This window comes from Lathyrus oleraceus, chromosome 2, assembly GCF_024323335.1.
Source record: "Lathyrus oleraceus cultivar Zhongwan6 chromosome 2, CAAS_Psat_ZW6_1.0, whole genome shotgun sequence".
Taxonomy (NCBI): Eukaryota; Viridiplantae; Streptophyta; class Magnoliopsida; order Fabales; family Fabaceae; genus Lathyrus; species Lathyrus oleraceus.
Window position 1 is genome coordinate 441,703,627 of NC_066580.1, and position 25,011 is coordinate 441,728,637.

A 25,011-nucleotide genomic window follows, 5' to 3' on the forward strand; every position below is an offset into this window, starting at 1 on the left:
GTGGAGATTTATCTGTTATCTATTTTTTCTGTATATATTGCTTTCTTTGCTAACCTGTGCATATTTTCTTTGTTTGCTTACCCTGACTCTATGACGAAGAATTTTGAAGGAGATAATGATTGCAAAGGAAAAAAACCTTGTGTCAAGGACTCTCCACTCGAGTCTGAGAGCTTTCTTGAGATAGGAGAGGTTGAGTAGTATTGATCTGCGAGGTGCCTTCCTCGTTAGGGTCGTACGAGAACCTCACTTAGTGGTAGATTCTCTTAAGGGGATTGATGACCGTCGTGCTTTCGGCGTAAGCATATTTTCTTTTACTAGAGTCAATGACCCTAAGACCCATTTTAGAACCTTTAAAACTATGGCTAGCCTAGACCGATGGTCGCGTAGTATAGGCCACCGAGGTGCCTTCCTTGTAAGGGTCGATACAAAGATCTCACTTAAAGTAGATGACTTTGATGGAGCAGTCGCCTGGAAAGTAAATTAACATAAGCGGCTGACAGTCAAGGAAGTCCATGACTCTAGGGGCAGTGTCTTACACCCAATTTTCCAAAAGCCTTAGATCACACAAAGCGAGAACCTTGGTTTACTAAGCAGTCATTATTAACTCCATGCTTCGTCACGATGGTCCAAAACCATGAACTCATGCCTAAAAACCTGTGGAAATCTTCTCACCCATTCATTCATAAATAAACGTCGCATTCATGCATCATTTGCATCTCATAAGCAAAACCTTATACCACCTTCTGTTTATACCCCGCTAGCTGATTTCCCGGCGTACGCTTAGAACTGGAAGCATGTCTCAAGCCACTGTGGAAGAGCTCCAACAAGGCCAAGCTGCATTGAAAGAGGAGATCAGCCAACTAAAGACTCAGATGAGCTTGGTTATGGAAATCTTGCAAACACTGTTGAAAAAGGAAGGAAATCCTACACCAACCTCCAGGATGGAAATGGTCTCCCCTATGCCTATGTCCCGTTCCACCTTACATCATGAGTTGCCTCAGGGATACCGTCCCCAACCCGAACTGCTGAGGTTTATTAATCAACAGCCAGTGTTCGTTCCTCAGCTAGCTTTGGGGAACCAAATGCAGAATCAGAATTGGTACTCAAGTGGAAGGCAAAACTCTTATGCTCAAAAAGGTCAGAAAAAATCAAAGAGGTCGGAGAAACAGTTTGACCTGATTCCTATGTAGTACGGTCAAATTCTCCCTCTTTTGCTCAACAGATCATTGGTGAAGTTAAGGGTACTAGGACCTCCTCCAACACCTCTTCCCTTGAACTACGACATGAATGCTAGGTGTGAGTTCCACTCATGAGCACCCAGACACTCAATCGAGAGTTGTAAGGCCTTCAAATACAAGGTCCAGGAACTAATTGATTCAAAGGTTATCGCGTTCACACCAAATGGCCTGGATATACTGAGCAACCTCATGCTGTCACATGAAGGCACTTCTGCAATGCCACAACCAGTGCCAATGGATGAGGAACAAGGAGATGAATAAAAGCCTCCTTGGGGACTATTATACATAAGTTCCTACAAGCACGATGACGCCGATCTACGGTTGAAACAAGGCTAATCACGCCAGCAATTATGTTATCGTTCATTTATTTTCATGTGTAACTATCTTGCTTGTCATTGTAATATTCACTCTTAAAAACTTGTTTTTGCAACAATGAAATGAATATGCATGTTTTAAGTCAATCCAATCGTGTTCACTCTTATCTTACTTTTGTTTAAAAATGAAACTTAGAGGGAGAATGATGAATATAAGGTACAATAGCTCATTGCATGTATGCTTTTGAATAAACACCTTGTTAATGATGTAAGGCATTGCTTCAAATCCCTAAACACTTGAGGTATAAGGATGATAATCCCTAGTCAACCCCTTTGAGCCTAGAAGTAAGAGTTTTCTTCAAAGCCAAAAACCTCACATCTTAAACATGGGGCGGGGTAGTCTTCAGCTAATTTGACCACGCGTTCAATCCCTAAAAGACAAAGTAGGGAGTGTCCTATTTGAGAATCAACCATATTCTAGGGAGTGTCTTGTCTAAAGGACAACCATATCATTTCCCTCACGAGAGGTCGAAATCACAAATCCAATGGTTATCCCTCGCCAACAAAAAAAGTGAGACAGTCACAAATCCTTTCAAACCAAATAAACAAATGTCACACGATTTGTTCCAAAAAAAACTCCAAAAAAAGAGAGAGAAGAGGCCCGCTAAGTCGAAACTTGAAAACAAGTGGCTTAGGCAAAAATTAGGGTATCCCGATGGACTGTAAGCAAAAAAATCAGTCCAGGCAAAATTAGGGAAGTCGAAAAAAAGAAGCAGAAGAGGAATCAAAAACAAAAATCCTCAGCAAGAACAAAGTCGTGTGATTGCAAACACAAAAATAGGAAGGCAAGTGACTGTCACTCCCAAAACCTTGTGGGTTCTCTTACTACCACTCCCATCATTCTAAGAGACGAACGTCTGTGTCAAACTAGTTGAACGTAGGACTGAAGGGTATCAAGAAGAACGGGCGGGCTAAATAAATTTTTGAGCCATAAATCCTTTGTTTCTTAAACCGTGAACCATCCAACATTACAACCCTCAAAAGACCTAATTGAAGCAAGGTCTATTTTGAAAGCATATTGCATTGGAGCTTGTGTCGAAATTGACTCCTATTTGTTTTGCTAAGTATCAGTATGACTTTTGTAACTAGTGATCCATTCACTCTATGTCATCTTTTCAGTGGACATACTTGGATTTCTAAAACTAACATAAACAAAATGTTAGCATAAATAGTTTTACTTGTGAATGAGCATTGACATCAAGAGCGTTTTCACAATGAACATGACTTGAGAAGTTTTGGTCACCCAAAAGAGGCAAATTTCCTGAGGACTCCGATGAGCAAAGGCCATCCTCTTAGATTGATCCCACCAGGGGGAAAGGCATCTGATAACTCCGTTGAGTAAGCCACTTCAAAAGCAGTCTGGGACAACCACGTCGAGATTAGGCGAATCTCTCCAAAGGCAGTTGGCCAGGGGCATTCCCTCAAAGATCAACCAGTCAGGGGAAAATCCCTTCAAGGTTCGTATCAGGGAAGACCACCTCAAAACCATGAGAAAGTCAAAACACTTCAAGAGATGGATAAATAGGGGTAGGCAGACCCAAGACGTTGAGGCATATCAGATCAAGATCACTTCACCCATGGTTTGCTTCATAACTTGTAACTGGGGCAGTCCATGTAGATACCTAACAGATTGGGGCAAGACTGGCCATTGAGAGGAAGCATTTCCTTATATTTTGGATTTTCTTGCTCAGATCAAGCATGGGGCATCAGAATATCCAGACCAAGCACACTACGTCAGCCCAGTTCAAAGCAAATGTCGGGAAGTCATGCTAAACACATCATCCCATAATTTGTCAACAATGAGCCTTGAAGCCAAGCAAAAATATTTCCCAGTTCCAACCATTCCTGACCCACCTCAAGGACATTTATTGAACTACCCAAAACAATTGCATCAATCACTCCGCACCAACCATGTTGCTTCACTCATACATATCATGCATCATGCATAACATGAAGCCCTTACCCAACAAGAATAATGAAGCCAAGCCTCACTTGATACCTTCCAAAATTAAAGCCTACTTGGCAAACCCAAAAATCTAATCATCATCAGATCCAGCCTAATCCCGTCCAAACCAAAATCCAAAAGCCCAATCGTTATTGGCACCTCCCAAAACAAATCTCTATCATTAACCATAAAGCCCAATCGTTATTGGCACCTCCCAAAACAAATCTCTATCATTAACCATAAAGCCCATTCGCTATTGGCATCTCCAAAATCGAAAGCCCACTCCATATTAACCATCACTAGAAATAAAAGCTCACTTCACTGGCATCATCACTAGAAATAAAAGCTCACTTCACTGGCATCTTCATAAACTCAAATCCAATCAACATTGGTACCCAGAAAGTCTCACCTCCCAAAAGGGAGATCAATCCAAAGACAATCAATATTCATCTTGCATTACCACATGCACTGCATACAATAAACACACATGGCCTCCTTTCAAAATAAGGAAGTTTCATATCTAATAGCTCTCTCACAAAAATGAGAAATTCTCATTAACATGCACCATATGCATACATAACATAATAAATCCTTCCCATCAACCCTTTGATGAGGACATAACCTGCCTTAATTCTTCTCCGTCAATCCTTTGACGAAGACAAATTACCTTTCCGTCAACCCTTTGACGATGACAAACTTCTTTCCATCAGCCCTCTGATGACGACATTTTACAACAATTCTTTTCCGGCAACCCTTTGACGATGACAAATTCTTTTCCGTCAACCCTTTGACGAAGACAAACACTTTTCCGTCAACCCTTTGACGATGACAAATTACCCTTCCGTCAACCCTTTGACGATGACAAACTTTTTTCCATCAGCCCTCTGATGACGACATTTTATAACAGTTTCTTTCCGTCAACCCTTTGACAAAGACAAATTACTCTTTTCCGTCAACCCTTTGACGAAGAAAAATTACCTTTCCGTCAACCCTTTAACGAAGACAAATTACCTTTCCGTCAACCCTTTGACGAAGACAAATTACCTTTCCGTCAACCCTTTGACGAAGACAAATTCTTTTCCGTCAACCCTTTAACGAAGACAAATGCTTTTCCGTCAACCCTTTGACGATGACAAATTACCTTTTTGTCAACCCTTTGACGAAGACAAATTACTTTTCCGTCAACCCTTTGACGAAGACAAATTACCTTTCCGTCAACCCTTTGACGAAGACAAATTCTTTTCCGTCAACCCTTTGACGATGACAAACTTTTTTCCGTCAACCCTTTGACGAAGACAAATTACCTTTCCGTCAACCCTTTGACGAAGACAAATTACCTTTCCGTCAACCCTTTGACGAAGACAAATTCTTTTCCGTCAATCCTTTGACGATGACAAACTCTTTTCCGTCAACCCTTTGACAAAGACAAATTCTTTTCCGTCAACCCTTTGACGATGACAAATTACCTTTCCATCAACCCTTTGACGAAGACAAATTACTTTTCCGTCAACCCTTTGACGAAGACAAATTACCTTTCCGTCAACCTTTTGACGAAGACAAATTCTTTTCCGTCAACCCTTTGACGATGACAAACTTTTTTCCGTCAACCCTTTGACGAAGACAAATTACCTTTCCGTCAACCCTTTGATGAAGACAAATTACCTTTCCGTCAACCCTTTGACGAAGACAAATTCTTTTCCGTAAACCCTTTGACGATGACAAACTTTTTTCCGTCAACCCTTTGATGAAGACAAATTACCTTTCGGTCAACCCTTTAACGAAGACAAATTCTTTTCCGTCAACCCTTTGACGATGACAAACTTTTTTCCGTCAACCCTTGGACGAAGACAAATTACCTTTCCATCAACCCTTTGATGATGACACCCTTTTCCATCAACCCTTTGATGATGACACCCTTTTCCATCAACCCTTTGATGACGACACCCTTTTCCATCAACCCTTTGATGATGATCTCTCATTGGAAACAAAAATCCAATTACCCAGTTGCAGTCCCACATGCATTGCATGCATCACTTCATGCATAATTTTTCCCTCCGAAACGGAAAGTTCCACTAAAGCCTAACCATATTTGGCACAATCCATAGACCATGCATTTGCATACCCCAGCAGCCCGTGCATACATCGACATTTTACATACATAACATTGCATCATTACATACTCTTCATATTGGGGCAAGTATGTTTAGCGTAAGTTGGATTCAAGCCTTTCTCAAAAGTGCAAGGATCCCCGTGAGCAACCCCAACAGGTTTCCCCAAAATATCTCTTTTTATTTGCCTTTTGCAAATATTGCTGGCCCTTTTTTCAGTACCTCGCCTTTTGCGAGACCCCTCTGCTTTTTGCAAGGGAAAACCCTGTTTTGCCTTTTTTGCAAGCCTCCTTGTTGCCTTTTGCACGAGAGAGTTTACCTTTATCAACTTTGGATGTTAAGCAAAAATGAGAGATTGGACGATTGACCTATTCTCTTATCGTTTGTCTTAAAACAACTGATGTAGGTTTGGCAAGTCCTAAGTGGTAGCCATATTTCGAAAAATTCATCCCCGTCGTTGTGCCTGAGGGATATAATGAGTTTTTCGTGCCTACTGTAAATTTTCCTCTACCTTGTGTATGATAACCACCATATATATTCACCTGCCTTTTGCAAGTACTCCTGTGCCTTTGGCACACTTTCAAAAATCAAACCTTCCCAGCCGTTGCTAGGGATTGACACTTTCAAAAATCAAACCTTCCCAGCCGTTGCTTGGGATTTACATTTTCAAATTCAAACCTTCTCAACCATTGCTAGGGATTGACACTTTCAAAACTAAAATCTCCCATATCGTTGCTAGGGACTAATATCTTTAGATTTCAGGTATTCCAGCCATTGCTAGGAAACGTCACTGAACTAAAACCTTCACATTCGTTGCTAGGGATCTATACCTTTAGATTTTAGGTATTCCAGCTATTGCTAAGAAGCGTCACTGAACTAAAATCTTCCCAGCCGTTGCTAGGGATTTTCACTATCTTTTACATAAGAAACTTATCCCCAACGAAGTCATATTCCCTCTCATCTTTCTTCTTGACCTTTTGTCATGAAGCTTTTCTATTTGTTTTCCAGTTGAAGAGATACTTATGTTACACAGCATAACATACATTGCATATCATACCCATCATGACATAACCACATACAGCTGATCCATGTCCTCCCCGCATAATACCATAAATTATCCTCAACAGATGATTTCATATCAAATTTATTTTCCATCCCATGAACAACCTTCACAAATACCCATCACTTCATATCACGTTCATTTCATTCCCAGTAGGGTGAATTTTTGGATATTTTTATTTAATCCTCTCTTACCTTGGATGTGTAGAAGCCATTAAAACATTCAGGTTCGAGAAGATTAAATAGGGGCAGCTATCATACCCCAAAATTCACCATACCCCGATACAATTTTCATCTGATCCATGACCCTACTACACATGCATACATTCATTATTTCTATAAAAAAAATTGGGTAACCGGTTACCCTAATCAGGGTTACCTATTACCCAGACCAAAAATTGATTTTTTGGCCATTTTGGAACTGTGTAACCGATTACCCTAATCAGGGTATCCGATTACACCTGCACAGACAGCAGAAAAAGCTCTTTTTTTTACCCATGGGACCTTTTCTTTCACCCACTTCAACCCTTTTGCTTCCCCTATAAATAGAGCACTATCCCCACTCATTTTTCAAGCTTGAAAGCCAAAAAACCTTTGTCCAAATCACATTCAAGCTCCCTCTTTTTAACCTAAACCCTAACTCACCCAAACCCTCTTTTCTCCTTTGAACCGCCCAACCACCATGTAAAAAATCCACCATCTCCACACAACAAAAAACAGTAGCAAACTTGTAACCTTCACTTACATAATCATTCACCACCACCACATAAACATACAAATTTCTTCCCTTCCATTTTTCTACCACAACAACCATAACCACCCTCTTCCAAGCTTTTTGCTTCATTCTCAAACCCAAACACAACAACAACCTAGTTTTGACACCACAATCTTGATAATATTTTGGATTCAAACTCCTTGATATTTTTGGTTTTGTTTTGTGTTTGAAAATTGATTTTTACTCTTAAGTTGTATTTTGAGAGATATTTGAGTTAACTTTGAGACAAGTGGTTTTTGTTGGGTTTACACCCTTTTGGGGATTTTTTGCTCTTACTACTTTTTATCCACCATTTTCAATCAAACTTTGTTTCTTGTTGTTATATTTATGTGGTTGATGAGTTCTATTAAATCATGACCATGGTTGTTTAGAGTTGATTAAATCTTCAATGTATCAAACCTATTAATGGTTTATCAATAGATCATTCATGATACTTTGAGGCATTGATAGATTGCCTCTATTTCAACCATGCTTGGGACATTTGATACATAGATGAAACCATTTCCTTTACATTGTTCCTTGTTATCATTTAATATTTATTGTTGACTTCTTGTTACATTTATTTGGTTGATGAGTTCTATTAGATCATGACCATGGTTGTTTAGAGTTGATTAAATCTTCAATACTTCAAACCTATTAATGGTTGATCAATAGATCATTCATGATACTTTGAGGCATTGATAGATTACCTCTATTTCAACCATACTTGGGTCATTTGATACATAGATGAAACCATTTTCTTTACATCAATTTGTTATTCTATTTGCTTATTGTTATTCTACTAACCACTAACCATTAACCACTAACTTCTAACATTTATATTATTGCACTTTACTTCCTTGAAATTTATTTTATTGTTCATTTACATTCAAGTCCTCATTATCATCATCATTGTACAAACTCATCATGCATGTTTATTTACTTGTTATTTATTTTATTGTCATCATACATTAAAAATAACAAAAACATGATAAAATTATAAGACCAAAAAATATCCACTCCACTCTTAATCAACTTGGACTTAGAGGATTTCATCTTAGGACCTTTGCTTGGAGGCCTTCTTTCACTCTTTGTGATACTTTGTAAACATTTGGATTTTCTTCCGTAACTTACATGCATGTTGTAAGAATGGCATCATGGCACCACCTTGGGGGACATGTTTGTAAGACCATTATCCTTTGTTTAACCTAGGTCACTTTTGCACACAAAAGGCTTTCTCTTGGGCTACCTTACAATGAGACTCTTTAATTTCTTGTTGGTTACTTTGCATTCATGTTGCATAAGCCAAATTTCATAATTAAATAAAACAAACCCTTGATTCAACGTCAAGTGGCATTTTTATAATCAAATTCAAAAGACTTAATAATTACGATTATTATTGTGCGCCACGAGCCTTAAGTGGTGGAGAATGAGTGAGAATGGAGCATTCCTACCCTTACTCTGATTATTTTAGATGCAAGACGCTTGGCTTGTTTTCTAGAATAATCACCTCCGCCCATAGACTTTAGTACAATATAATCACAAACATTCTTTCATAAAACCCTTATTCAAGGTAAAAACAATACAACTCATCAAACTCTTTTTTGTGCCTTAGGGCATCGTCCCGAAAACCCTTTTTTCAAAGGTAAAATCAACCAACACACAAATATTTTCTACTCCGAACTACGGAGCTCTGATTCCTCATTCCCGAATGAGTGATACGTAGGCACAAGGGCCCTAATCCTTGGTGAGGACTATAATAACAAAAACACCCCCTTCTTTTTCACACATTCTTTTGAAAATAAAACAATAATAGATAAATCCCATGTATGTAAAACAACCTAAATGTTTCCCATGGAGTACCATGGACGTAAGGGGTGCTAATACTTTCCCCTTACGTAACCGACTTCCGAACCCAAATCTCGGTTGCGAGACCGATTCCTTATTCTCTTTTAGCGCTTCCCGTGCGTGTCTCTCTTCCGAGGGTTTTATCGACTATTTCCCCTCTCCTCTCTGATAGAGGTAAACTAAATAAAATTCGGTGGCGACTCTTCTGACTTTGCCTCTCTTTGGCATTCTCTTTAGTCCCGGTTCCGTTATCGTGAAATTCCGGTAGCGACAGCAGTTCTACTAGCTCGCGTACTGGTAATAGCCACCTTACTCTTGGGTTCATCTTTTCACCCTTGTTGGAGTTCAAAACACAATTCTTTGGTTCAGACCATACTTTGATCACACTTCTTTTCACCTACCACCATTAGTTCTTTGAACTACGGAGCTCTGAATTCCTCATTGCATTATGAGGATACGTATACATGAGGGCCCCAATCCTCACCGAGCACTCTATTTATTTATTCCCCTTTCCCAATTCTTTTACGAGTAATCTTAGATATCACACATATTCGGACGAGAATAATCTAAACGGTTCCCATGGAGTACCATGGATGTTTGGGGTGTTAATACCTCCCCCTTGCATAACCGACTTCCTTACCCAACATATCTCTTTCCCTCGGGTTTTATCGACGTTTTCCCTTTCCTTCGAGAATAAATAAAGTTTGATGGCGACTCTGTTGTATGTTCGAGCGTATGATACGTTCAGGTATATTTCCACTAGCTTCACTTCTAAAAGTAATTGACCGTGATTTGCTTGAGTTCTACTAACATGGACCAATATGGGCCATCATTAAAAGTGACACTGCATCACACAAGAGGTATTTTGAAATCTACCAGTTTATCTAACATGGTGAGGTCAGAAAAAGCCAAATGCAATATTCATCATTAGAGAGTACTCAGGTATATCTCTATCCTTCAGAGTTTATGTACGTTCTTTTCGAATGTTAATTGCATTATTACACACTCTGAGGCATGTTATTTGTTTTCACCCTTGAGCCTTTCTAGCCATCCCTCTTATTATTCTCCGTTCTCAACCCACTTTGAGTCGTTATCCCTATTGTTGTTATTATTTACCCAAATCATGCACCCGTGGCCTAAACACTTCCCTACCCTGTTTAGAGTATTATCTGTTATTTTTTATATGTGTTTCATTCTAAGTTTGGGGTTGATGTTGGTATAACAACCTTTAAGTTTGGGGCAGTTGTGCAATAGTACTAAAGGTGAGTGCACCTGATAAAAAAATAGTAAGCTAAAAAGATCTTAAAAGAAACAAAAATGAATGAAAAAAAATTAATAATACTCAGAAGCACTCACCAAAAGGAGAACTCGGTTGAATGATTAAGAAGTCCATACCAGTTGACCAAAGAACAACAAGGTTTAAGAAGGTCCGGCAATTATACTTTAGAACGATCATAGTAAAAAATGATTGCCATACTCTGAACCATTAGCTTACTCATCCATATATGATCCCACCATAGCCCTAACCCCATTACAACCTAAAAGACCTTAAAAAGTGTGTGTGGTGTGCATTTTGATATGAAGAGAGAACTTATTCAAGCTTATGATTCAGTATTATGTACTCTGAATTAAGAGTATAAACACTTTAACCTCAGAGAGTCTTGGTGAGAGTGTGAATTAAGCTGACAGGTGAAAGAGTACTACAAAGTGGAAGTGTGTCCGAAAAAGCGAATGTGGTAAGCAGAGGAAACTAAAGGTAGCAACAAAAGTGAATCACGAAAGATCGCAGAAGTATTTTGGTGAAATTGAATCTTCAGTTATTTGGGGTGACATGATCATCATAGGTCCTGAATATTGCTTGAGGACAAGCAAAAAGCCAAGTTTAGAGTTGTGATCAGTCACCCTTTATGCTAGAAATTTTACCATTTATGCAACAAAAACCTAGGTAAACTGTAGTATTGTGATATGAAGTCCGAGTTTTTGAGTCAGTTTGTGTCATGATAGTATTTTCTTGGTTTGAGTTTCTCTTGGCTATTTTTACGTTTTTGGTATGTGTAGTGTATTGAATGCAGGTATGAAAGTGCAAGGGATCGTGGATCAGACACAAGACCGGGCCAGAACAAGAAGGCAGAGAAAAAAGGAAGAAAATGCACAATTGTTGCCAATATGCGTAATGTCAAGCCATTACGCCTATTTCCTCATCCTCGTACTCGTATGATACGAGTTCCAACAGAAGGGAGGAAAAAATGAGCTTCTATCCTTACGCGTAACAGGGAAGGCATTACGCGTAAGGACATGCATGTACGCCTACAAGGATGCTTACGCGTAGAAGACTGGGGCAATGAACTAGGCATTACGCGTAACATGTAGGTCTTTACGCGTAATGAGGCCCAAAAACTCAGGAAGCCCAAAATGTGTCTATTTAACCCGGAAACGCGATTTTTCGAGGGTTAGATGATTTTACGGAACAAAAACACGTTCTAAAGGCTGGAGAACTCAGAATTTCAAGGTGGATTCAGATTTTCAAGAGCTTTCTGCAATTGAAGACCAATTCGTCTAGGATTTTTGTCATGACAACAATCTTTATTATGTTTTCTTTTCTTTTTATGAGTAGCTAAACCCCTCATTGATATGGGGTATCCCTGATTCAGATTTGTAATGTTTTTGAATTACAATGTGAAATAACAATAATTTATATTATCATTGATTTGTTCTCATGATTGTTCTTATTGCTTTCTCTATCGGACAAACAAAGTTTGATGTACATGAAACAATTAGGTTGGACCGTCGTTGTTCATGATCTGCTTGAGAATATATCATAATAGACATCACCTAGGACTAGGAATATCCTGTAATAACTGGATAATTCTTGTAATAATAATGCTTAATTTCATATGTGATTGTCTATGGACATAGCAATTAGGTTGGATGATTAAAGGTTTTCTCACTAAGAACTTAGGAGTAAACATCCTTAAGAACCGGTAATCAATTATCCAAAATGCATTGTTGCACTGTAAGATCGAAATTGTTACATGATTCAATCAAACACCTTCCCTAACATAATACTCATATATGTTTTAATCGTGCACATACTTTATTTATTTTATTTGCAATTGCTTTCATAATTTCACCAAATTATCCCAAAACCCCTAAGCTTTTGTTTTGTTGAAATTAATCTTGAACTATGTATCGTCAAGTCGTCCTTGAGATCGATACTATGGATTTCCCCTTTTTATTACTACATTAACATATTAGTACATTTGTTAATTTACCGATCAACCACCATACGAGCTACGCCATTCGGACCACTACGTCGGAGTTTGTTTCTTTTCTTTCTCTTTTGTTTATAATTGTTATTCTGATGTGTTTTATTTTTATTTATTTGATGTCATTTGAATCAAGAGGGAGGATTGTGTTGTCGGTTTGCACATTTCGTTTTTAGTTTTACTGCATATTAAACCTTGATAGAGAGAGAGTGTCGATGAGATATTTAAGGTTAGGGCGCCGCCGCCGTTGGCCGGTCAGCCGCCCACTGCATTTAAAGCCAAATTGACGAGGGAGTTGTTGTTCTTCACGTTTGTTTTATGCAAAATAGCATTGAGAGAGTAAAAGTTATAATGTTGTTTCTTTTTTTCCTCATTTTACTATTTCCTTGTCATATGTCAAAGTGTTACTGGGCTTTCAAATTTTGAAAAGAAACATTTTCTTTCTCTTCCAAATAAGGCGCATCCCCCTCCTTCCAAACACATGTTTCATTTTTTTTTCGTTTTCTCATTTTCATTATTTTATTATTATTTTTATTATTATCTTTTTTTTTTATGAATAGGGTTAGTAATGGGCTTTAGGCTCATTTTGCTACTTAATGTTACCCCTAATCATTGATAAGATGTTAGCGGACAAGTGTATGATTCTCTTCTTTATTATCCATCAGAGTTAAAATATTGTTATCACTATTGTTACTGTCACCTTTAACATCTACAATCTTGTTAATGTATTTGTGTAAAAAAATCAGTGTTTATTCAATGTGTATTATTTTTGGTAAAGGTGGTAAATGGGATGGTTTATAGATGCGAGAACCTTTATTAGAAATATTTTTGGATTGTTAAATTGGAGAGTTCGAAAAAGTGTGCCAACATGTTCGAAATAGGATGAAGATCGTTTGGTTGAATTGTCACTCGGTGTTGGTTTGGTCTTCTTAGGAACACCGTTTGTTTTTACCATATTCGCGGGTGGTTTAAAATTTGTTGCTTATGGATAAAAAATCTTCCTCAGTTGCTCTTTGATATGAAGTTCCATGTTATCACCATCTTTAAAAAAAAACCTTGAATCACCTCCAATTCTGTCATAATAGATATATTTGACTTACTCTCCTTCATCACGCCATCATCGTCAAACCAACACCTTTTCTAGTGAGAGTAAACCTCATTCGTACGTCCTCCTAAGTGCACAACCATATTTTGATTTATCTAAACATGTGTTCTCTACTCACTTAGCTTCATGATAAATAAACTTCAATCCCGCTCGAGATATATTGCCGACCAATTGTAAATAAAGATTTTTGTCTCTAAATTTATGCTCTAAAACTACGATGCTTCGACCAAATGATGTTTGGATCTCGTTATGTTGATTTTGAATCATTTTATTCACTGATTCCCAACTCGTACACAAATCTCCTTTAATATTTATCAACCAGTTCTTCAATGTGGCATGAGCATATTCAACTCTATTAGTTGTAGTATTTCTAAAGTGTCTAACTTGATTAGTCCAAGCATAAACAATATTTTCCTTCACATGGTCTAGAATTGTCCTTTCAACATATTTCAAAAAAATTGGATATGCCACACACTTTTATGAATAATATGATAGATTCAACATATAAATATTATGTATAAGAATTTATTATAGCATTCCAGTCATCCATTATGCTTTCCAATATCACACTAGGTTTGACTATTTTTTTTGTCTTCATCATTGATTTGTTTGGTCCCTACCGCAGACTTAAGTCTATCTCTCACATTTTTTGTTATATGATACCTACATAGTAAACTATATGACGTATGAAACACCTTTGCAACCAAATTCATTTGTGTGGTATCACGATTTGTGACAATCACATGTGACATATTTTCCCGGTCTCTCAACATAGTCCGACACACTTCTAAAGGCCATGTAACATAGTCTTCTTTTTCACATTCCAAAAATGAAAATCCAACTGAATAACTCGTATTTATATAAGTAACACCAACAATTTCTAGAAATGGTAGCCTCTACTTGTTGGTCTTATATGTTGAACAAATTATGAGTACAGTGGAAAATGTGTTAAACAACTTGATGGAATCAAAATGAGTCCAAAATATATAACATTTTTCCCGTCCTCACACACTACGTGCCTAAATACATAATGATCATAACCCAAAAGCTTTAATTGTTGCATTTAAGATCTTGAACCTCTTATCGTCTTGTTGTTTTGGGGTGTGAACATTGTACATATGCCTAATATTTGCGACACTTTCATTTTTTTCCTTTTCAAAGTGGGTAGTATTTTTATGGGCTGAATCAGGTTCAATGTCATGGCATAGACAACTTTCTTCTCTCCAGAATTCAAACGACATACAATCGGATGACCGACTAACTTGTGACACAAAGCATGGTTATGTATACCACAAATCACATTAAATATCTATGTATTATTCGATTGGAGGTATCTACGCAACTTAAAAGGACACTCACATTTCCTCGATCTGGTGTCATCACATTTCAACTTTCGGATAAGTTCTTTATACTTGTCACTTCTTTCGCATCTCATTGTCACAAATGTATGTCTTTTATCATAACCAAAACTTGACCTCCCGGTTACAATATTGAATCCTAATTTGGCAGCCTCTATCCGAACTCATTGGAGTATATGTTCACGTATAGCAAACTTTTGTTTACTTGTAAATTGTTTTCCAATATCTATATGGACATCACCTTATTTAACACCAATAGATACAATAGCCTCGAAGAGAGCATCAGGAATATCATTAGTGTGCACCATAAGTACAACCAATCATAGCATAAGACAATTCGAATTCAATATCAAAACAATCAGTATTTCAATTTTTAGACACATTGTGACAAATTCGAATTTCAAAATCTGGACGCAACATACAAATTTCAACAAAACAAACTAGGTGATCTAAAACAATTATCAAAATGTAATACATGTACCTTATCTAAAATTTCAACTTCTTTTGTTCTTTTTTATGCAAAAATACAGTAGAATATTGTTTTAAAGTAAAAATCTTGAATGAGAATGGAAGGAGATTTTTAGAGTTTTCAGAAAATGGTATTATGATCATGAATAGCATGAAGAGTGGTATGCATGCAAGGTGATAGTCAAATTTGTTTTCCTGCTTGGAATTTTGAAGATTATAACTTAAAATTTCGGAAATTGTAATACGCAATGTGTCTGGAGATTAAATTCCTGACATATTTTTGACAAAAATGAATGTGTCGCAAAGCTGAAATAATTTTGTTGTAAAATAAACGCGTAAGAATTTTGAAATTCTAGACTATACGAATGAATGGGGTTTCTAGAGGGTGGGATCACTAAATGTGATAGTGAACAAAAACCCATTTTAGAAACCAACATGACAAAAAGATATTATGATGTAAGTACATGGATTATTTTTTCAGTACATAAAAAATTATATCTAAAATAATCTTATATTTTGAAAGTTAAAAAGAGAAAAAAAAATCATGAATTAAATATGATATGATAAACATTACAAGTAGGTCTAACTAGAGGGAGTTGGCCAATGACCACCTTATTTAATTATCAAATTGGACAAAGAACCGGATACAAAAAGAATTTGTCCATAAGTACAATAAAACCCCCATTTTACATATTTTTCCAAGACTTTACATGCCTAAAAACAGAACCATAATTGATAAATTACTACATAGAATCTGTTATATAGTGAAAGGAGACAAGTCATAATCAATGTTGCAAAAGGGTGGTTTCAAAAATCTCAATTTGATATAGATTGAACTAACTAAATTATCAAGAAGACACTCTAACTAACATGTCAACTTCAATTAACAAAATACTAGTGAAGTGGACGCAAAGAAAAAAAACTTAACCAATTATTACACTACCAATATCCATTACTAAGAGCCTTAATACTAAATAGTTCACATGTTTGTTACTTGTATTAAATGGAGCTCTTTTTCTGGTCACCCTGTCTTCAAATATTCACTCATACACGTCTTGCCATTAATACTATCTTAGTTGGAAACTATTTAGCTTGACATGGACAGAGAAGGTGGAACATTGATCATGGGACGTTCAGAGATTGATACTGGAGCTCCATTTAAGTCTGTTAAAGAAGCTGTTCTTTTGTTTGGAGAAAGAGTCTTAGTTGGAGAAATCTATGCCAACAAGCTCAAAGAGGTTCTAGCTTTAACTTTTTGTATTCATGCATTCATTCATGTTTTTTTGGTATATAGTTTGATTAATTTTCTTGTGATTATACATGTATAATGATGAAGATGCAAAATGAAGTAAGTGAGACTGGAAATGTACAACCCAAAGCTGGAGCATTGGCGGCCGAGCTAGAAGAAACAAAGCGAAAACTCGAGGGAGCGAAAGAAGAAGCTAACTTCTTATCTCAATGTGTAAAGTCCCTCAAGAAGGAACTTGAGCAAACAAATATAGAATTGGAAGAGACAAAAGCAAGAGAGATGAAGTTGCTTCAGAGACGCAACGATCCAGAGACAAATGAAGAGATTAAGTTTATCGCGAACGCAACCAATGTGGAAATCAAGAGACAAACCGATGACGATGATAACGAGGAAACAGTTCAAAAGAGAAGATATGTGAAATTTGCTAGTCCTCATGTATTAGCTCAAGTTATTCCTAATAAAGATGAGTTACTTGGGAGACCTAATTCGATTAAGAAAGGTAAGAAGAAGCCAGCACTGATGCCTTTGATAGGATGGCTTTTCTCAAAAAAGAAGGCAAGTTATGAAGTTGATCACTCTCCAAAAGGTTAAGATATCATCATTCATAAAATGTGTCTACCAACATGCATGTCATGATTAATAATTCTCTGCTTACTTTTCTTTGTTTTCCTAGCTATGTTCTTGTTTTGATAGTGAAACAAGGTCTCAGATTTTGCATATTTGTGACTCCTAGTTCCATAATGAATACACAGTTAATACAAATATCTATCATTCATTGATGATATAAAAGTTTGAGCATAAATGGCAAGTACCGCGTGTTTTCTTCTTCTAAAATTCCAAACTGTTGGTTTGTTCTACAGATAGAAATATATTCAAAACAATCTACGACGATGATACACATGTATATAATATACGTGACTATTCGTGACTAATCTTCCAAGTGTAACCCTACAGGGAAATCCTCCCAAAAGAATATTTTTAAGATAAACAGATCATGTACATTTGTAACCAGAAGGCTGTTTCGACTGTCCTTCCAACAAATTCAGTTGCCTTCGTAGCTTAACAATGTGAGCTTGGACCTAACACGTTGCAAACATAGTCAGCACATAAATCGATAATATGTTTAAAAGATTCTAAGAACTTACTGTCCCTAAATATAGAACCCTCTTGAGATCGTATAAAAAGGGATGAGAAAGAAACTCATGAGGGTCTTATATTTAAGATCGTAAGCAGTAATTCATAATACATAGGAGCATTTAATTTAGTGCTCACTATATGCATCCAACTAGTGTAAAACAAATAAAACTTTCGGCGGAAAAGAAAAACGAACTACTACATTAAGTTTCACCATCCAATAAAAGTCTCCTAGACTAGAACAAGAAGAATGCAGACAAATACAAAAACAAACAAACTACTCCATTTAAGTTTCACCATCCAAACGCAGCCTCCTAGATTCGAATCAATGAGAATGCAGACAAATACAAAACAAACAAAAAAACTAGTGCATTAAGTTTCACCATCCAATAAGAGCCTCCTAAATACAAACAAGAGTGAAGACAAATACAATATGCATCTCGATTGAGAAAAGACGATCTTGAGTAATTGCACATTAGGAATGAGTCAGGGAATTGATCAGCATTGTCAATTGCGGCTCGTGGAAAATAAAGGTCTGTTCAAATTCCACTTTACACATCTATTTGACAATATGTTTGTACTAAAAAAGCATATTGTGGAATGATATTAATTTATTAAAATTTTGCTATGCTATAGTGTTGTATCGCCGCTATAACTTCTATTTAAGAACACTGGAATTGATTGTATTTATTTTCAGAATATAGTCCTCATAGCTGTGCATATAATAATATTTCTTTAAGGAAGAAAGAAAGACAAAATCTAACGCAGATTGAAATAGATTACACTAACAATTCTCTAGCCATGAAACAACCTATTCAAATAGAAAATTCATAATATAACAAAGCAACCAGAACCTGTTGGCGGGCTGCAGCTAGTTTTAAGAGCTCATCAGCCTCCGAGAAGTTCAAAAACCACTGGCCCAGTGGATGATCTTTGGTGTCACCTCTTTGCTTGTCATTCATATGATCATTTGGTACTGCAGAAACCAGCACTAGGGATTATTATAGAGGAAGTTATTGAAAGGGGTAATGTAATAGTCGTAATAACAAATAACAATCAGAAGATTATTGAAAGGAATGTACCCGGGTTTGGTAAATTCAAACCAGGCGGTAGCCTAGGAACAACAGCGGCAGGATGATTCTGAATGCGTGCAAGAAAACCCTCCAAAGGTTCAGGAAAAACAACCTCGTTATAAGATTCAATGACAACGGGTTTCTTCGTAGTCTGCGGACCAGACTCATCTTCAGGATATAATTTCAAATGATGATACCTACGAAAACAAACAAAAAGTTATTCAAAAAACTGCAATCTCCAAGTAGTAACAACCGGAAAAACGAATGCGGCAAAGCAAGCAAATGAAGCTCACAAATCCAACTGTTTTTCACAAGCATCACTGTGGAAAAAGAGGGTGATAGCTATTTCAAATTCACCCCAACCACATTCTGTTACTTCAAAAGGGGGTGATTCAACAACTCTTGTAGGATTATTGAAACTAGGATGCAACTGAAACACAACCCTCTTAACCACTGCACTAAGATCTTCATTAGAAGCTCCACGTACATAAACAGTCCATCTATGAGATTGAGCCCTAGTAACATCAAATTGATTAGATAAAAAATTGCAACAAAAAATAAAATCAGAAAAAAAAAATGAGAACACCATAAAAATCATAACTTACTCACTAGCCTTCCTACCCAAATAAAATGCAACAGTCCCATAAACTATAGGGACACAAATTTCAACATCTTTAACTCTCTTGTTGAGATTCTGAACCAAAAATACAATCTTTATTAGAAATCCAAAAATGCAAAATAATAAAGAAGCAAATGAAAAAGGAGAGCAAAATTAGGGTTTGAAATATTTTCAGTGATCAAGGCTAAAAACATATATAAAGGTGTAACCTTTTTGTCGCTATCTTCAGAGGGTAATGAAATTTTGAGGCGAGAAGGTTTGATAGCAGTGGAACCATCATCTGAGGGGTTTTCACTTTGTTGTCTCTTGAGTGGTAATGTTTGAGATTGAGACATTTTTTGATTGAGAAACAGAGAATTGGGGTTTAGGGTTTTGTGCTGAGTATACAATGCAAGAAGATAATGCTTTTGGTAGGCTTTTCTGTGTTTACTTTGATTTCTCAAGAAAAAGTGCTATGTAAAGTAGCCAAACTATGTCATGCAGAAAATAAACAAGTAGTGTATTGTGAAAAAAATAAGAAATTCCAACCTTTAAAATAAAAAGTTCCACCATAACTATAGTATACCTTTAACAAGTGTTAAAATATATACTTTCTCTTGTGCAAAATATATTACATTTCTCTTCAACGAGATAATATAATATTTCGTATGCTCTTAAATACTCTATTAGTTATTCGTTATTGTTAGTTTGGATAAATAGAGTAATGAGTAAACTCATAAGAGATTAATTTGACTCTATTCAATTGATATTTACTAGTTGGTAAAAGAAAGGACAATATGATAAATTAGCAGGAGTATCATTTTTGAGATTTTGAGAAAATGGAAGGGTATAATGGTCTTTGTCCATGGATTTCCACTAGAAGGCAAAGAAGTTTTCTACAAAACTTCTATCAACTCTTATATTCCTCATTCTTACTTAAAAGTTAGTAAATGAGAGAAGAGAAGAGAAGGAGAGAAGAGAAGAGAAGAGAAGGAAGAGAAAGAAGAAGAACAATTTGGAAGTGAAATCAAGAGCTTGCTTCATTAAGAATCATCTCATAACTTCGATCATCATCATTGAGGTGAGTTCCTAGTTAGATTTAACTTTTGGAGGTATTTTCATGAGAAAGGGAATTAGGATTTTGTGTGTGAATGCTACTTGATGCATGAAATTGATGATATGATGATGGTGTGTTGTTGTGTTGAGATGTTAAGAAATGAAGAAACTTGATGAAAGCTTGTGGGTTCATGTATTGTTGTCTTGCATGTGTGATTTTGTTGTATTTTAAACCTCCTAAGATGTTTAGTTGATGTTAGGGTATAATAGTATGAGTTACCATGTCTTTGGATTGAGAAAAGCATGAAGAACAAGTAAAATCTAGAAATTTCAGGGTTTGATTTGAATCAGGAAGCAGAAATTATGCAGAAAAGCAATTTTGACTGATTTGATTTGAATCAGAAGATTTTGCAATGTGAATTTAATTCTAATCAACCACTTCTGGTAGCCCCTGACTGATTTGATTCGAATCACAATTTACACTTGATATGAATCAGAAAAGTAAATTGTGTTCAAAATCTTGTTTTTGTCATAACTTGAGTTCTATAACTCATAATAAGGTGTGGTTAGTTATGTTGGAAAGCTCTTCCAATGCTCTAGTAGATGGTGAAGTAAAAACATGATTTGTATGCCAATGATTGATAGGATGATGATGATAAACTATCATGTATGAAATGATTAGATTGAAGTTGGTTAAATATCATGTTCCTTGTTTCCACCATAAAACATACATGGTAGCTCTGATTGATGCGAGGTCGGATGCATTTGAAAGTTAACGTAGAGAGTTATAACATAGTGAAACTTATATGTTATTATACCATTAAAATTTATTTGTTTGGTCCAGGTAATCTGTAAGACCCCAATTTTGACCCTAAGATCCCTCATGTTATCGCATCATATGCATTAGCATTGGGATCACATCTTGGCATCCTCATCACCCTTCATTTATTGGGTTTGTATTGGGAGAGATCACCAAGAACCATTTGATTGTATCATACTTTGTATTTTATCATTTACTAACCAAAATACCAAAATATGCCATTATATAGTTTAACCCATTTGTAGGTAGTGCACATGTTCACATTTGATCTATCAAGCTCATATTTAGGGTTTAAGACCTTCAATGCAAGAAGTTCAATAAAGAATTGGTTTACTATGTATCTAAGCATCATATATGAATCCCCATGTTCTTCACGTGTTATTTTGATCAAGAAATCATCAAGAGTTTGGAGTTGGTTTGCCTTGGAAACCATAATTCATCTGGGTATCTTATGTGACTTCTTCAACAAGCTTCTTCAACAATTGATCAAATATTTCAAGGGATACTTCATATTTCATCATATTATGCATATATGATCCTCCATGAGTCCCAAAAGTCAAGATAATAGCAAGCTAGCAAGTTGGTTCATGGTGGTTGACCAGATGAAGTCAACTGATCAAAACTGGGGTTCCCTAGACCCTATCTCCTACAATTTTAGTCATATGGAAATGATTCCAAGATCAAATTTATTATAAATGACATTCCAAATAACTTTCATGTTGAGTTCTAGAGATATTTTTGCTTGTAAAGTCATTTTTTATGGTGAACGATTATAGGTCATTTTGTCTAAACCCTAATTCGGAGGTCAACTTCCCAAGACCATAACTTGCTCAATTTTTATGAGATGAAATCCATTAAAGTTGCATGATCAAATTCAAGATGTCTAATTTAACTTTGGTGTTTAGAGGAAGAGAAAATTAAACTTTTAAATGCATGTGATATGAGAAGACATTATAGGTCATTTTAGACCCATGCCATTGAACAAGTGACTTTCTTCAACTTCTAAAATGCATAACTCCTTCATAATAAATCCAAATGAGATCAAATATGTGACCACGTTGAAGGATTTTGAGAGAGATACAACTTTGATGAAGGCACGGTTCTTATTTGAAGCTCATATAAAAAGTTAGTCAAGGTGGAAGAAGTGAACATATGGCTTGACACTTAGAATTTTTTTTTGGTATGTTTGATTTTCCAAACTTCCACCTCAAAATTCATCATTATCCAAGCTTCAAATGAAAAAGTGTTCAACATGAAAATTGTTCCTCTTGATCTAACCTTTCCAAAAAGTCCAATTTCATCCCATTTGGACAATGTATGAGTGGCTTGCGCATGGCTTAAAGGTGGATGACCATTTGGCATAATTGAACTTGCATATTCCATACACAAATGCATGGCTTGCTAACATGACTTCAGCAATGATTGTACATGATTTTGGACCTGATTGAATGATTACATGGGCCTATCACACGCCCATGCATCCATGCAAAGTGAAGTTGCTATTTTTGAAAATTTGAAACATGTGTGCAAATAACAAAGCCTTGGCTATAAATAGAGACCCTTTCACTCAAAATTGAGGACACTTGCGCGCCAACTTTGAATCCCCAGCCCTAAACCCCCCCCATTCAAAGGATAACCTTGAGGATTTCCATTGAAAATCGAGTTTGAATCTCCACTGTTTTGAGATTCAAATCTCCAAGAGTCCTGCTACCTTTTTTATTCAATTATACTCTATCAAGCATCCAGAGCAAGGCTAAGTGAAGTTGGAAGCAAGATCGTGGCCATCTGAACTTGCAGTGGAGGTGATTTTCTCATTTTTTTTCATTTCTTTGATTCTCACTTAATTCTTCATAATTCTTCTTGATTTTTGGTTGTCTGAAGTCCTACCAATGTAGGCAACAAGATTGAGTTGCTTTGAGGTCAAATCGAAGCAACTCAGATCATGAACCTCAAAATTCAACTCCCTATATCTTTCAGTATACTTGGAGTTAGATGAAATTGAGGCCAGACTCGAGCTCCTGAGCTTTTTTACTTTAAATTCATGTCCTCCTTTTTTATTTTGGTGATGGTTGAAGGTGGACCAGTCCGGTGAGGTCCACCGGAAAAGAAGACCAGAGTTGTAGCTCTGGTGATGTGTTGGCATCTCTCAGACCATAGGATCCTCTCATTTTATTTTAATCTCACACGTAGGTTTTAATTACCATCCCTGCAGCGCATTGACTAGAATCCATCATGGAACGCCCGTTGAGATCCACTTGATTTGCCACCTCAATTAATGAGGGAGATCAAGTGGTCCACGTTTTTTTAGCATTTTCTGATTTTTGTTTTATTTGACTTATTTTCGTTAATTCATATTAATTTTAATATTGATCCAAAAAATATGAGACTTTCCCCCAAAAAAATTAAATAAATTCCTCTTTCATTTTCTGAATTAAAATTATTTTTTGGATCATTATTAATATTTTTCATGATTTAATTGTTTTTATGCATATTTTTAATTGTTTAAAAATACTTTTAAGTTTCCAAAAATGATGAAATTTTTTCTCCAATGTCCTTTGACCTTGTTTGACCTAATGTAAATCTCATGGCCATTTATTTGGTGTTTTGATGAGGTTTTAGGATTTTAACCAACCATAATTTAATTTAATACATTTTTTAATTGATTTTTAATTGTTTAATTGCAAAATAAATTGTGTTGAGATTTTAGTATTGACTTGTTGAGTTTGACTTGTGTTGTTGGGCCTTGGTTAAGATTGATTTGACTTTATTGAGTTAAAATCATTGAATTTAGGGGATTGATGAAATGTACATTTCATCTCCCAAAATGAATGTGATTTTAATTTGATGAGAGTCCTCCTTTGACCAATTTGTGTTGATTTCATTTCCCCTCCCTCTTCATCTCAATCCCATTATGTTCTCATTCATTTCATGGATCTATGATATCTCTACATCCTAAGGCTAGTTGATTGCAAAATCAACATAAGTATGAATGAGATTAGTTTCACCCCTTTTGCATTTTCTTTTAAGTGTTGTATGTTTTAGGAGTATGGTTCATAATACCATATGTCTAACATGCATTAGCACTAAAAAATTTATTGCCCGATCTCAAATAGTTGTGACTTCTACATAAGTTCAATTACGATTGCTTAACATAGGGCTAAATTTTGACACAAAAAAGCATAACATTCTAGTAAGTGAGATTGTAAGTCTCCCCTCTTTCATGGTATTGTGTGGAAACTTGGCCTTTTTTCCTTCCTTTGGAAGATGTCTTGGTTCAAGGATCCATGCTTGTGAATAGTGGGTTGAGTGTTCTCCAAAGGATGACTTACACAATTGAAAAAACAAAAGCAATACTAACTTCTAATCAACTAACAACTAACATTTAATTTCAAGTCATTTACTTTTATGCGCTTTAAATTCAAGTCTTTATTCATTTGACATTATTCATACCATTTAACTTGTTTATTTTAATATCATTTTCCCTTTGCTCACTTGAGCTTTACTTTGTGATTATATTGTGATTGTATATACTTGTTTGTGTTTATGGTCCTTTGACCT

The 25,011-nt window shown here is 36.1% G+C and overlaps 2 protein-coding genes across 3 annotated transcripts; one reads left to right on the plus strand and one right to left on the minus strand.

The window, feature by feature from the left end:
* The first annotated feature begins 16,556 nt into the window (after nt 1–16,556).
* On the plus strand, nt 16,557–17,574 carry LOC127120152 (WEB family protein At3g51220). The gene is made up of 2 exons (XM_051050554.1): nt 16,557–16,761; nt 16,860–17,574. The coding sequence occupies exons 1-2, from the start codon at nt 16,621–16,623 to the stop codon at nt 17,361–17,363; spliced, it is 645 nt and encodes a 214-aa protein (XP_050906511.1). The 5' UTR covers nt 16,557–16,620; the 3' UTR covers nt 17,364–17,574.
* LOC127120151 (transcription initiation factor TFIID subunit 14b) lies at nt 17,525–20,127 on the minus strand. 2 transcript variants are annotated; one of them, XM_051050552.1, is made up of 6 exons: nt 19,808–20,127; nt 19,585–19,673; nt 19,273–19,494; nt 18,989–19,176; nt 18,761–18,897; nt 17,525–17,851 (listed from the first exon to the last, which is right to left on the minus strand). In XM_051050552.1, exons 1-6 carry the CDS (start codon nt 19,931–19,933, stop codon nt 17,765–17,767), a joined length of 849 nt encoding a protein of 282 aa, XP_050906509.1. In that variant the 5' UTR covers nt 19,934–20,127; the 3' UTR covers nt 17,525–17,764. The 2 variants fall into 2 exon arrangements, with proteins under 2 accessions (XP_050906509.1, XP_050906510.1); XM_051050553.1 differs by having other exon boundaries at nt 18,761–18,882; nt 19,808–20,122.
* Nucleotides 20,128–25,011: the final 4,884 nt, after the last annotated feature.

Excerpts from the sequence above, each read along its gene's own strand:
- LOC127120151 (XM_051050552.1), bottom strand. The coding sequence starts at position 19,933 with ATGTCTCAATCTCAAACATTACCACTCAAGAGACAACAAAGTGAAAAC. Across the intron at positions 19,674-19,807 it reads CTGAAGATAGCGACAAAAAG|AATCTCAACAAGAGAGTTAA; the intron begins GTTACACCTTTA and ends TTTTTGGTTCAG. Across the intron at positions 18,898-18,988 it reads TTTGAATTTACCAAACCCGG|TGCTGGTTTCTGCAGTACCA; the intron begins GTACATTCCTTT and ends AATAATCCCTAG.
- LOC127120152 (XM_051050554.1), top strand. The coding sequence starts at position 16,621 with ATGGACAGAGAAGGTGGAACATTGATCATGGGACGTTCAGAGATTGAT. Across the intron at positions 16,762-16,859 it reads ATGCCAACAAGCTCAAAGAG|ATGCAAAATGAAGTAAGTGA; the intron begins GTTCTAGCTTTA and ends ATAATGATGAAG.